The 12,596-nt window shown below is 41.2% G+C and overlaps 1 protein-coding gene across 1 annotated transcript; it reads left to right on the top strand.

Annotated features, from left to right (window-relative positions):
• Positions 1–3,576: 3,576 nt before the first annotated feature.
• On the top strand, positions 3,577–11,314 carry PRDX1 (peroxiredoxin 1). The gene is made up of 6 exons (XM_080349018.1): positions 3,577–3,725; positions 6,804–6,920; positions 7,853–8,006; positions 8,288–8,410; positions 9,299–9,429; positions 10,936–11,314. The coding sequence occupies exons 2-6, from the start codon at positions 6,815–6,817 to the stop codon at positions 11,019–11,021; spliced, it is 600 nt and encodes a 199-aa protein (XP_080205144.1). The 5' UTR covers positions 3,577–3,725; positions 6,804–6,814; the 3' UTR covers positions 11,022–11,314.
• Positions 11,315–12,596: the final 1,282 nt, after the last annotated feature.

The following is a 12,596-nucleotide window of genomic DNA, read 5'->3' as shown; positions in this document are numbered from 1 at the left end:
TTTGCTTCAGCTTTTGTGCTAAAAGGTGCATAAAGAAGAGGCGCCTCCTGAGAGGACTGAGGCTCTTTTTGTTGCAGGTGCACAAGAATGCATTTCCTTATTTACCCAAGAAGATTGAAAGTAAGATTAAAACAAACCATTCAGCACAGTGCTTGCTTCTGTGTGTGTACTATCTTGTTCATGTAGTCTAAGATACAACCTTCATTGGGAGCAGACTTTGGCCTGTAACCGAGAGAAGACTGTATACATGATCTTAAACACAACTAAAACATAAAACCAGTTTTTGCTTTTACTCTAGGCTTCTATTTTAAATCATAAACATTCCGAATTTGAAAGTAGTGAGATTAGGTCAGCAATAAGGCAATATATCTATCCAGCAGGGCTTTGAAGAGGTTGTTATTTATTTTCAGAAAGATATTTCTGCTGCACATTCTTTCCTTGCTGTTCTGACTTGAACTGCTCAGGAGGCTTAAAGGCACAAAGGTTAATTAATCTCTTGGGCATTCACATGACCAGACTTTTCTGCTGTACAGCCTGTTTTGGCAAATGCAGGAAAGTGGAAAGAGAGTGCAAAGACAAGACAATTAACAGTAACAGGAAGTAGAAAATTGAGAAGAGGAAATATTAAAGGGGGAGAAAACACTGCTGGGTTTGATTTATTTTTATGGATACCATGCCAATCACAAATCCATTTGAAAATCCACCATCTTAACGCAATAGAAGATGCTTGAATTATATTAATATCACATATGAAAACTTTAACAAACCTCATCCTCCAATAACGTAATAGGGAGTAAAAAGGTAAGGAAGACTAAAACATTTTGTCATCAAAAGGCAGTAATTATCCAAATATGCAGTAATAAAATTTGTTAATTAAACAAAAAAAAAGATATGTAGAGAAGGAAGAGGTAAGGCAAGACATTTTGACCTAGAAATACAGTCTTCACATGAGGAAAACAAGGAAAGCAAATATGTGCATTGTATATTTAATGATATGTAATTGCTTTCATTAAAACTATTGTGCACCAGCTGCTTGTGCACAAATGCCCCACGGCTTGGGAACATGTCAGTTGTTGACTTTTCAGTTTACTTTTTGCATATTTTATATTGAAGTGTCCCCACATTGCCAGGATTCTAGTCTTACTGTGCCCCTGATGGTACCACGTGTATACATACAGTAAGTTCAGTGTGTTCAGAATTGAGTGGGCTCTCTGCATATAGCAATCAGCTCAACAGAACATGTCCTCATGTTCTGGCTTTAGGGGGCATGCATGGATCATCTCTGCCATAGAACTCATGGAGCATCCCCAGCATATCCAGTTGCCCAAGCCCAGTTCACACTACTGCCCTGACCAGGTTCACCTTGCACTAGAAGTCCTGGATATGTGCATAAACCCCTCAATTATCTTCCAACAAAATGCACGGAAACCCGAATGTGTGGCAGTATTCTGAAGTAAGACCCATTTCTTTGCCCCACAGAGTGGGGCTTTTGTTTTTCATGTCAGGGACTCCTTCCCAAGCAAGACACATGGGAGATACTGTGATCAAAATGATAAATGTAAAATTGGATGTCTTGGAAATCTTCAGGTAGTTCAGTGCTCTGGCACTGCAGGTCCAGCCAGCTCCTCTTTGTCCATATGTAAAATATGTGTTGTGGCCATAGCTGTACCAGTGGGTGCAGAGAGGCCGGCACTGGGGCTTCTGATGCTCCATGTTGATCAGCTACAAGCTGATCCTGTCTGGCAGCTATTTGAGCAGAAGACTATACCATGGCTAATCCCCTGTATGAAGAACAGAATGTGGAGAGAACTCTGTCTTTCCAGCACCTGCTTGGGTAGACATGCCCCTTCTTTCTTGGCTTTTTTTTTAAAATCTAAATAGCATCTTACATCTAAAGATTTTTTTAGAAGGCTGCACAAATCCATCTGCTCAGTGAACAAGGAGTGGCCCTGACAATTGATCACTCCAAAACCTTCAGAAATTGATGTTTGGAAAAGACTGGCTTGGAAACTGATCAAAAATAACGAGGCCATGGACATATGAATGCAAATGCAATGCTTAAGACACAAACCAGGAACAAACTGTGGTAGCTCTGCAAAATGAGCATATTATGCATGTTAAAAGTGTGAGAAATGGGCATAACAAGCACTAAAGGAGTCTGAAACCATGAGAAAGTGATTACTGTTTTGTCCATTGGTAAGCATGCCAGAGTTGCAGTAAGACTACATTGTTCTAGAGGTTTTAATTAGCACTGCCTGACCTTTCAGGGGTTAATCTGTTCACAGGTTCATGGCCTGAATTGATGGGTTGCTATATACATGTCTAACTTCATTGACCTCAATTATTGTTACAACATTGATGTTAAGAACATAACAAACTTTTATTTTCTGTAAAAGATGAAGCATGCTGTAACAACAGAAACAGCAGTAGATAAATTATTTGCATTAAGATGAGTGCAGGTGGGTTTTTTTTTTTTACATGTTATTTTGCTTTTATTATTTAAGGAGTAATTTCATCTGGTATTGAAACCAGTCGTCTCTTGGGTGAATCATCACATGGGTATGGTCACCCAGCAACACTACACAGGGATATAGATTATAAGTATTTGAAGTCTGTTAACCCTTTGTAGTTTTCTCCTGGTTACAATTTATAATCAAGTTTTAACAGGTGTAAGAAACACAACTGTAAACTGCCAAACAGATGAGTAAAAATCAGTTGGTAAACAAATCTATCACTTTTGATTAAAGCAAGCAGTTTTGTCATTGATACGTCCTTAATGGTCTTTAGTACTCATCATTTAATACAACTTTTATATTTAAATTCAGGGCTTGGTCCTCAGAAAGTACAAGGACTACTTCAAATGAATTCTGGATCCAAACACAGTGTTTAAAATGATTCACTCAGACTAAACGTCCCTCAGAGCAGCTTTGCTCTGAGAATGATGCAAAACTGCCCAAAGTGAGGATTTGGTCTTCCAAGAACTTCCATCCCACCCCTGAAAGCTCAGAGTTAGTCTGAATTTACTTTTCAGCCTTTTTGCTGACTTGCATAGCTTGGATTAGTCTTCCCATTGATGGAAAAGAATCAGTTAAAGCCTTGAGAATTAGTATCAGGTGGAGGAGGAAGTTGGTGATGCAGGGCTGAAGATTTGACCTCACACCAGTGTAACACTGTGAATGCATTTTGCTTAAGTCTGAAGGTCTGATGGGTTTTTTTATATTGAATGGCGAACTCCCATTCCTCTAACAGGCCAGTCATCACGTACTTTCCCCCAAAATCCTGTGCACCCTCAGCCTCTTCGATGATTTCTAATAATTATAGCTTTCTTATATAAAGGCATTTTAAAAGTAATTTATTCTACTATAAGCCATCTGAATCATCTTCCCACGAATTGCTTACAACCATTACACTGGCTATTTCCATGGCAGCTCTCAGGACACCATCCGGAGAATTAGCTCCATTTATTTAAGTTCTTTTGCTGCTTCCAACAGCCGGGGGCCGTGTCCCCGCTCAGATAAGGCGCCGCAAGCCCGCTATCGAGCACCCCGCAGGGGAGCGGGGCGAATCTGCCAAGTCATGCTGCCCTTGCAGCGGCGGGGCGGGCAGGGAGGGGCGCCGGGCCCGTCTCCTCGCGAGATCGGGCGGCTATAAAGCGGCGGCGCGGCGGGGGCTGCCGCAGTTCGCTCCTCTCGGTGCCGCAGTCGTTGCGTTCATCGCCTCTTTGTGTAAGTCTGGGGGACGATGGCGGCCATGGCCGCCTGGGGGCCGCGGAAGCTGCGCGGGTGTGCGCTTTGCCGCTGGGTGTCTGGGGCAATGTTCGGCTGGGCTTTTGCACAATGCTATTTTATTGTTTGTTTTGTTTTGCCTTTTTGTTTGTTTGTATTCCTCTTTGTGCGGACGGGCTCTTAAGAGAAGCGCGCAGAAGGAGCTCTTGCTCTCTGCATGCTGCCGCTTAAGGCGCTCTGTGCGGGGGCTGCCGCTTTCTTCTCTCATTTAGTTTTTGTTTTTATTTTTCTTCGTGATTTTTTTGTTGGTTGTTTTTTTGGCGGGGTAGGGTGCAGATCCCTCTTGCCTACGCGCCCGCCTTTATCAGCTCTGCCCGTTGCGCTGCACGGGGTGGAGCCGCGGGGCGATCCCGGGGGAGGGGGACGCGCAGCCGGGCTGCAGCGCCCGCCGGGAGCCGAGCGGCCTCTCCCCCGCCCTGCTGGGCTGGAGGCTCCGACCCGGCGCTGTGAGACCAGCGGGCGTGTCGGGCTCTCGCTCCTAACCCCTTAAAAAGAAAAAGTGCTGGTTTCAGCTTGGTGGGCGCACGCAAGGGGAGGATGTCCCGTGTCGCAGAGCAGCGGAATTGCCCAAGTGAACGCTTTGATCTCGCTTTAGAGCTTTTTTTCAGCAAAACGAATTTCGTGGTCTGTGTGTACCTGGCTGCGGTGTACGCCAAGCGAGATCTGTGGCAGTATTGCGCTTTTCTGACCGCAGTTCGGTAGCTTAACCGCATTTTTGTAACAGTCTGAAGTGGAAGGCTGGTGTGATTTGAAATGGCCTTTCACTTTTGTTCAAGCTATCCTAAAGGCATGAATTACTAGTTAAAGAGCGCAGGTCTGGTTTATTATACTTGTAATTTGAAGATAATTTGAGGCTGTGTGCGGCTATGAGCAACAGAAAGATACTCTGGCCTGATTCAGGTGTACTTGATTTGCAGTGCCCGTTCTCCTTTCCTCTAGAATGAACGGAAATAACACTGAGTCTGTGGTCTGTTCCTCTGCCGTTAGGAAATGCTGTGGCTAAAAATCCAAGCAGAACACGTGAGAATGCATCTTAGCCCTGTATGGAAAACAGAAATGTTGGCAGGTCGCAGTAGGTGCTCCAAGGAAAGCAGATGGCTCTCCTGCAGTACATGGCAACTAAATCTGCAAGCGCTGAGGATTTTTATGTTGCCCAAAAAGGGGGCAATAACTTGTAGTTTAAAAAGGGGAAGTATCAAAGAACAGTCTGGCAGCTTTTATTTGACATTGAACACCTAGTAAAATACTCTAGGGAATTTATGATGGCACAAATATAGGCGGGTTGGCGTACTACTGAGCAAAAGGGTGACCTTGAGCTCGAGTAATGGAAAAGAATGCAGTTCAGCCGCAAAATGTGGGGTCATGCACTCCAGACAAAACAGCTATTGCTTATGAGAAAACTCACTAGGTGAAGGTGTCTTAATATTGTGCGATGGCTGTCCCCCATCCCTCTAATAGAACTGCAGTTTCAGAATTGCACCTGTGTTCATGGCTATATGTGGTGCTTGGCAGAGCGATGACTGACTTCCTGCTAGACTGTTTGAGTGCAGTGCTCTGGACACCCGCAGGTTCTGGCTGCCTTCACTCCTTCCCAGTCTGCCATGGTTGAGGATTAAACCCTTGGATGAACATGGGGATAAAGAGCTTTTTTGCAGGAGGCAGTTAGAAACACTGAGCAGATTGGCACTTCTAAAATGAAAACTGAAAGGTAGATGATTGCTTGCTGTAAACTTTCAAAAGCAAAACTTAATGACTCTAAACCGATTAGTTTAAAGTTGGATTGAAGGATAATTGTTTATGACTTCTGGGCTAGCTCTCCCGGAAGAAATTGAAGGGTAAATGTTTGACTTCTGGGTTAGTTCTCCAGGAAGAAATTGACTGGGAAGGGGGAATGAGCGAAGAAAGGAGGTGCTCGCAACCATTTTTTAGAATGTACTTAGTCCTTGCAGACAGGACTTGGAAGAATTCTTGAATCTCAGCTTTCCTTAGCAACATGAGACTCATACTAACCTTTCAGAGGTGTGGCTTTTCTCTCCAAGGCAGCTAATGCTTGTAGCAGTGTATAGAGTGACTTCAATTAAATCATTTTTAAGAAGACTTTGAGTTGAAGAAACAAGGTTCATAAAGTTACTTATTTGAAAGGTTACTCTGGAAATAAGTGGAATTCTAAAGTGATAAACTGCATTCCCAGACACAGCAAAACTACTGTACAGGGTGTATTACAAATGACTGGCCTTCTAGGGCAGGCAGCCAGAAGCAGAGTTCTCTTGTCCTTGTGTATCCTCTTACTCCTCTTCAGTAGACTTGTACAGCCAGGTTGTTTGCCCGCAACAGGTTTAAGACTTGGTGAAATTTTAATTGCTAACATTGAATGCTATTCTCATGTATACCATGAATCTTTCTAGTTCCAAATAAAACAAGGTTTAATTGTTTGAAAGGCTAAAGTGTAGTTACTCCAGAGCACTGTTCTTCAGAAATTAATAAAAGGTCTTTTCTGGAATCAACAGGAGGATAAAGTTTTGAGGTATCACATTCCCTCAAACTTGAACAAGGGTCTCCTCATCAAAAATTCTAAATCCCATACTTTCTAACTCATCCACCAAGTGGAGCTAGAATACTTACTACATACTGCTAAAACTCAAGAAGGCTCTCCCTTATCCAGGCTGATGAGCTGATGCTGTTCAAAAATAACCATTACTGTATCATTAGGAGACTAATAAGCCACAGATCTTGAAGTGCTCTCAATCTATCTAGTGGCGTGGTCTGGATATCTAGGCTGTGGTTATTGAACTGCATCTTATTATGTTCCTTCTTCAGGAGAAAAAATGATAGTGTTTTGGACTGAACTACCTAGGTGACAAAGCTAAAACTAATTTCACTCTTAAGCCTTGTGTTGCAAGATTAAGTGCTGATAAACTGTTTGGTTTTCAATCTAAATTCATAAGGTGCTTTGAATGAATGTTTACTTTCTGGTGCAAATGTACTATGTAAAACTATTTTTATTAACTCTTTATCTAGATTAAATCAAGATGTCTTCAGGAAAGGCTTTCATTGGAAAACCAGCCCCTGATTTTACTGCCACGGCTGTAATGCCAGATGGACAATTCAAAGACATCAAACTCTCTGACTATAAAGGTAAGCTTACGTGCTTGTTTAATTACACAGATATAATCTGGCCATATGCAGGAGTGGAGGGTGTCTAAGGATAACTCTTGGTTCAGTTTTGAAGTAAGAGTGACCACTTGGCAGTAGGCTGAAGTGTACAACTCATGCAGTGGTTCTTAGTGATGGCTGGAACATGCTTGGGAAGCTGTTAGCAGCATAGCTGAATGTCCTAGCTGTGGTAATTGTTTCTAATTAGCATAAAACTCCTCTAAACTGTAATTTTGGATCACGTTTATTTGTCCTGTTTGTCATATTAGGTGACTGATGGAGCATAACAGAAGTACTATGTGGAACAGCAAAATCGTATCTATTAGGCTTTCTGTTAATGGAAGGTAGATTTTTCCCTAATCAATTAGCCAAAAAAAGCTTACTAAAGTCAAAGGGAAACCCTGAAGTATTCAAGTACTGATGTGGATGGCTTTAGAAAGACATTTTTAACTGGGAGTTGTTGTGCTCAACCTGCATGAGCACAGTGAGTACGTAAAGACTGGTCACCCTCAATTAAAGGCTTGTAGCCTTCAGACCTGGGGCATTTCTGTACTCTGTTAGAAGACCCTATGGTTGACTACTGTTGTAGGCACCAGATGAACTCTGGGCCAGTCTGTCAAATTTGACCGTTCTTGGAGACTAAAGTTGGTTGGGGTTCTGCATTATTAGCTGCAGAGTAGCCTTGAAGAGTTGTGTAGATGGTATTTGGCTGAAGTGCAAATTCCTTAGGTGCTTTAGGGGCCTGCCATCTGTATAGCAAGTCTTAAAATAGAGACATCAGTAGTTTGCCATTTAATTTTTAAAGGTACTGTTGTATCAAGCCCTTTATCCTTTATCAGTATTTGCATGGTTGACATTGAATATGACAGCTCTTATAAAGGTAAGAGATGTAACTGGTTATACTGCTTTTCCAGGAAAATATGTTGTGTTCTTCTTCTACCCCCTGGACTTCACTTTTGTCTGTCCGACTGAAATTATTGCATACAGTGACAGAGCTGATGAATTCAAGAAAATTAACTGTGAAGTAATTGGAGCTTCTGTTGATTCTCACTTTTGTCACCTTGCCTGGTAAGAATCAGCCTTTTAACCTAATAAAATGTTGTGCCTGCCTTCAGTTATTGCAGGAAGTGAATCTTTATTATATTCAAACCTTACTACTTAAGTATGAAATTAAGGCACTTGAAGTATTGGTAGTGCCAGGTGCTTCTGAACAGACCTGAGAATAGTGTTCAGTTCTTTGTTGCCTCATGGCAGACTGAGTGCAATATTGCAGAAAGGATCAGCTTCTGTTGATCTTATACTGTATTCTGAACTATCAATCTTTTTAACATTTAAGCTTCTACTTTTAGGATCAACACTCCTAAGAAACAAGGTGGTTTGGGTACTATGAAGATCCCATTGGTTTCTGACACAAAACGTGCCATTGCCAGAGAATATGGAGTACTTAAAGAGGATGAAGGTATTGCATACAGGTAATATGCAAGAAGGTGAACTTGCTGTTAAGTCTTATGTTGCAATACATGGGGCATGTCAGGTGAATGCAGAGCTTGCAATATACTTGAACACCTGCTGACTAGTAGCTATTCTAGATGTAAACTGCCTCAAGCTGTCAAACATTCCTACAAGGGGAGATGCTATTTGGTTTGCTTTAGGGTTTAGACTTCTCATGGTTTTGGTAACTAGATAAATGCCTATTGCTTCCTTTGATTACCAATGTTTGCAGCAGCTCACCTGCATGTGACTCCTGCATTGTGCAGGCAGGTAATGCGAGACCTACATAGTCATAAAAGTGATTACAGGTATCTAGTGATTAAAGTACAGATGTGCATTAAAACCCAAGCTTTAGCTTTTAATCAGCTGTTCAGGGTTAAAGTTGCTGAGGGAGCTGAATTTCTGTGAATTCTTAATGTGAGTTTGGAGGACTAACTGATGAGCCATTGCTGGGTTGTGGTCATGTGTGTTGTGGTTTTTTTCTGGAGAACAATGTGTGTAGTTTTTCTTTGAATGTAAGAATATTTCTCCTTCAATTCCCGTTTTCCTTAGGTTTGTCTTCCAATTTGGTTTTCTACTACTGTCGTCTTTAAATGGGAAGTGTTGCTTTTCTGCATTAGTGTTTTGACTTCCTCTTCTGTCCCTCCTAGTTTCTGCTAAATGTTAGGCTTTCAGCTGCTAATATTTTAGTGCCATGTATACACTGAAGGTATTTGGTTTTGAGAAGAGATTAGTAATACTAGATGACACAATTTAGTGCTGTAATAGAATACTGAACCTGAGTTTTTGAAGCTCACTGTCTTTCAAAAGCTGTGTTTAACTTCAAGGCTGTTTGCCTTTTTTTCTTTTTTTTTTTTTTTTATTAAAAGGGGTCTATTCATCATTGATGAGAAGGGGATCTTGAGGCAGATAACAATCAATGATCTTCCTGTTGGCCGTTCTGTTGATGAGACCCTCAGACTTGTCCAGGCTTTCCAGTTTACAGATAAACATGGAGAAGGTAAGAGTTCTTCCTCTTATCTTAAATGTTTCTCTAGAGAACAGTATTAACTAGGCAGGTTAAATTGAGGTTTACTGAAAGATACTGAGTATGTGTATAGATCTGTGCACAGCAGATAACCCACTGCATTCAAGAGGCACAGTTATGTAAAGCTGCTTGTTGAAGAACACCATAGTATATATTTTATTCCAGTTAATGGTCCATTGAGTACTTGTTAATGCTGAAATAACACTTAAACGAATTTGGTGCTGGATGTCTTGTCAAGCATATAACACTTGTCTCTCTCAATTAGTCACACAAAATACTAATCAAGAACATGTAGTAATTTATCCTGCAAGGTCAAACATAATTTAGACTCTGCTCTGACTTGGTAGACTTGAGACCATAAGTACTAATGTTCTGAGCATTTAAATTCCTAGAAAGCCCACTGAGCTGTGTGTCCATGTGTAGTGAGGGGAAAATTAGTCTCTTTGCCCATAGTTGAAGAGTTACACAAAGTGCTTGAGGCTGGTAGCTTTTCTGCAGAGTTACCAAAAAAGCACAGCGGATGAAATGTTTGAACCAGGTGTATTAGTCTTTAGCTGTGATTAACTAGTGACAGCTGTTGCTGCTGGTCTTACTTAACTTGCTTCAGAACTGGTAAATCAATGGGAGATTTTATTAAAACAAGCTGCTATTGTGGCTATGCTATAGCCTGAAGAGAGCCAGTGTTTCTGAACTTGTATGCCATCCTCTGTCAGCTGAGGAGACATCCCTCATAGTTGATGATGGAGCAGTCACATGTCATGCAAATGAAGCCTTTTGGGGTTTATTATGACCTGGGGTAGTCAAAAGCTGGCAAAAGCTTTTTTTCAGAACTAGGACTGAGGTCTCATGTAAACCAGGATAGACCAGAATGAAGTGTGTAGCAACACTCAGAAGCTAAGAATACTATAGCTAAAATTGCCAGTCTGGTGTGGAGCATGCATTAAGTCTTGCATGGCTGTAGACAAGGAAGACTTTCCAAAAATGCATCTTGGGACTCACAGCAGTTTTGATGTCATGCAACTTCTGCATCTTGGTGACCTTTTGTTGGCCATACAGGGGAACTAGAGACAGTTTAACTTGCCTCCTGCTCCCTGGAGAATGGAGCTGGGGTTGATTAAAGCTAAGGAAAATGTAGGCTTAACCATATTGAAGGGGAGAAGTGTACTGTAGTTGTAAAGCCATCTGCCCCAGGCTGCTGGATTTGGTGTTACTGTGCTGTCAAACCATGAAGCTTTTAAGTAGAGTGGGGGTGGGGTGCATGTGTAAAGGGCCAACTGTTTGTGGGCAAACACTTTGTTCCTTGAATGCTACTACCTACTGAACAAATGAATACAATAAACTGAACATAATGCCACACTGAATAGTGCACTTTCTGTATGTTGCAAAGATGTGTATGTTTTGAGTTGCTAGTTTGCTTTAATGTTGTATAAAATGTTCTGCAGGAGCAGCTGGTAAGACTTAAAATTCTTATCATTTCAGTGTGCCCAGCTGGCTGGAAGCCTGGCAGTGACACAATCAAGCCTGATGTTCAGAAAAGCAAAGAGTACTTTGCCAAGCAGAAGTAAACTTTCAGTCTGAGTGGATACTAGTATGCCTTACTTAAAGAGCAAGCATCAGTTACTGAACTTTGACCAAGTCATTGCATCTGAGTCAAGGGATCATGTTATAGGTATAAACAGTAACTTTTTTACTTGAAAGTTTGTCCTGTTGACAGTACCTTCATAGAAAATCCTAATGATCAATATCTGTACACAAGGCCTGTTGACTTTAGTGACAATGCAGTGTATGTGGCTAGCCATGTGTTGCATATAGAGCAGTGGCACCCTTTTGTAACTCTATTAAACTTGTTGAAAGAGCATACCGTCTACTGTTTTTAATGTGTAGTCATCAGGAGACTTGAAAGCAATGCAGGCTGTGTTTTTGAAAGCTCTGTCTACTGAGCTGTCTGTAGACACCTATATTTCTGAAGGCCTTTTACAGATCCCACTAGACACCAACAGTTGTCATTGTTGCAGTAGTGAAGTACTCTTTATACTCTTCATTACTTTGCTATTAGGTTGAGGAACATGGTTTGATATTAGTTGGACTATCAGGCAATACTGTAGTGCCCATAGCATCAAGTACAGATGTGCCTGACAAAGGCTGGGTATATTTTCATGCACTGTGTCAGCTTACTAATTTTTGCACTACTTTGGTCAAAACTATGACTGTTTATGCTGAATTTCTGGGAATCTAACATTCAGTTTAAACACTGTACAGGAGTGGAAGACCAGGCTTTCTGGAAAGTGATCTTCCTTGGATATATAGCGTTCATCCCTAGTCTCTTCCACTGCAAGGAATGGGAGTGAGAATATGCCAGTTATGCATTAGTTTGTAGTCATATGGTTAAGATCAAAAGAAGAGTGGCACTACTAAATCTGGTACTCAGATGTGCTTAGCCTTGTCTTTAATCTTTGTATTCAAATGATTATGTGCATACTGTGAAAGTGAAAGCACATGACTATAGCCTTAAGTTACACTAGAGCTGTACCTGCTGTGTAGCTTCATGGTTAAAGGTGGCTTATAATAAAGTCCTGAACTTAAGAGCTGAGGATGTGGGTAAGGGGTTATTGCCTAGCAATAAGAGTTGCAACCCTGTGATCTTTATGTACTTGTAAATATTAAGCTCTTAAAGGCCAAGACCTTGTATCTAACTTTACCTTCTCAAGTAGTAAACAAATTCAGTCCTGCTTAAAGTGAGCAATAACAAAGTTCAGGCCCAGGGCTACTTACATGAGTCACAAGTGAAAGTTGAATGCCTTGAGTAGTGAACTTGTCTTGTGCAGTTGGAAAAAAAGGTTTATTGCAGTAGCTTTACTACCAAATACTGCAATAAATACCAAAATAGCTAATCCCTTGAGTCTTGCTTAAGGGCCACAGATCTTCTGGAAGATAACTGAAAGTTATGCTTAGTTGCATCACTTTTTCTTAGTATTTAGAAGCCAAATTATTATTCTCTTTGAGATAACAAATGAGGCTAACATCCTAGGGTGATGCTGAGAAGTAACAGGAGCATTTCTATGTATAGGATATAGTTCAAGGTAAGCTAAGAAATACTAATTGGTATGGCTGAGCACAAAGTTATCTTTGCCTATCAAACT

Source organism: Nesoenas mayeri (genome assembly GCF_963082525.1).
Source record: "Nesoenas mayeri genome assembly, chromosome: 8".
NCBI classification, from domain to species: domain Eukaryota; kingdom Metazoa; phylum Chordata; class Aves; order Columbiformes; family Columbidae; genus Nesoenas; species Nesoenas mayeri.
This window is presented reverse-complemented; position numbering and strand designations above follow the sequence as displayed.

What these genes read in the sequence shown, in the direction of transcription:
- PRDX1 (XM_080349018.1), top strand. Translation starts at nt 6,815, where the DNA reads ATGTCTTCAGGAAAGGCTTTCATTGGAAAACCAGCCCCTGATTTTACT. An exon ending in CAAACTCTCTGACTATAAAG is followed by an intron (nt 6,921 to 7,852) that starts GTAAGCTTACGT and finishes CTGCTTTTCCAG; the next exon opens with GAAAATATGTTGTGTTCTTC. An exon ending in CACTTTTGTCACCTTGCCTG is followed by an intron (nt 8,007 to 8,287) that starts GTAAGAATCAGC and finishes TTCTACTTTTAG; the next exon opens with GATCAACACTCCTAAGAAAC.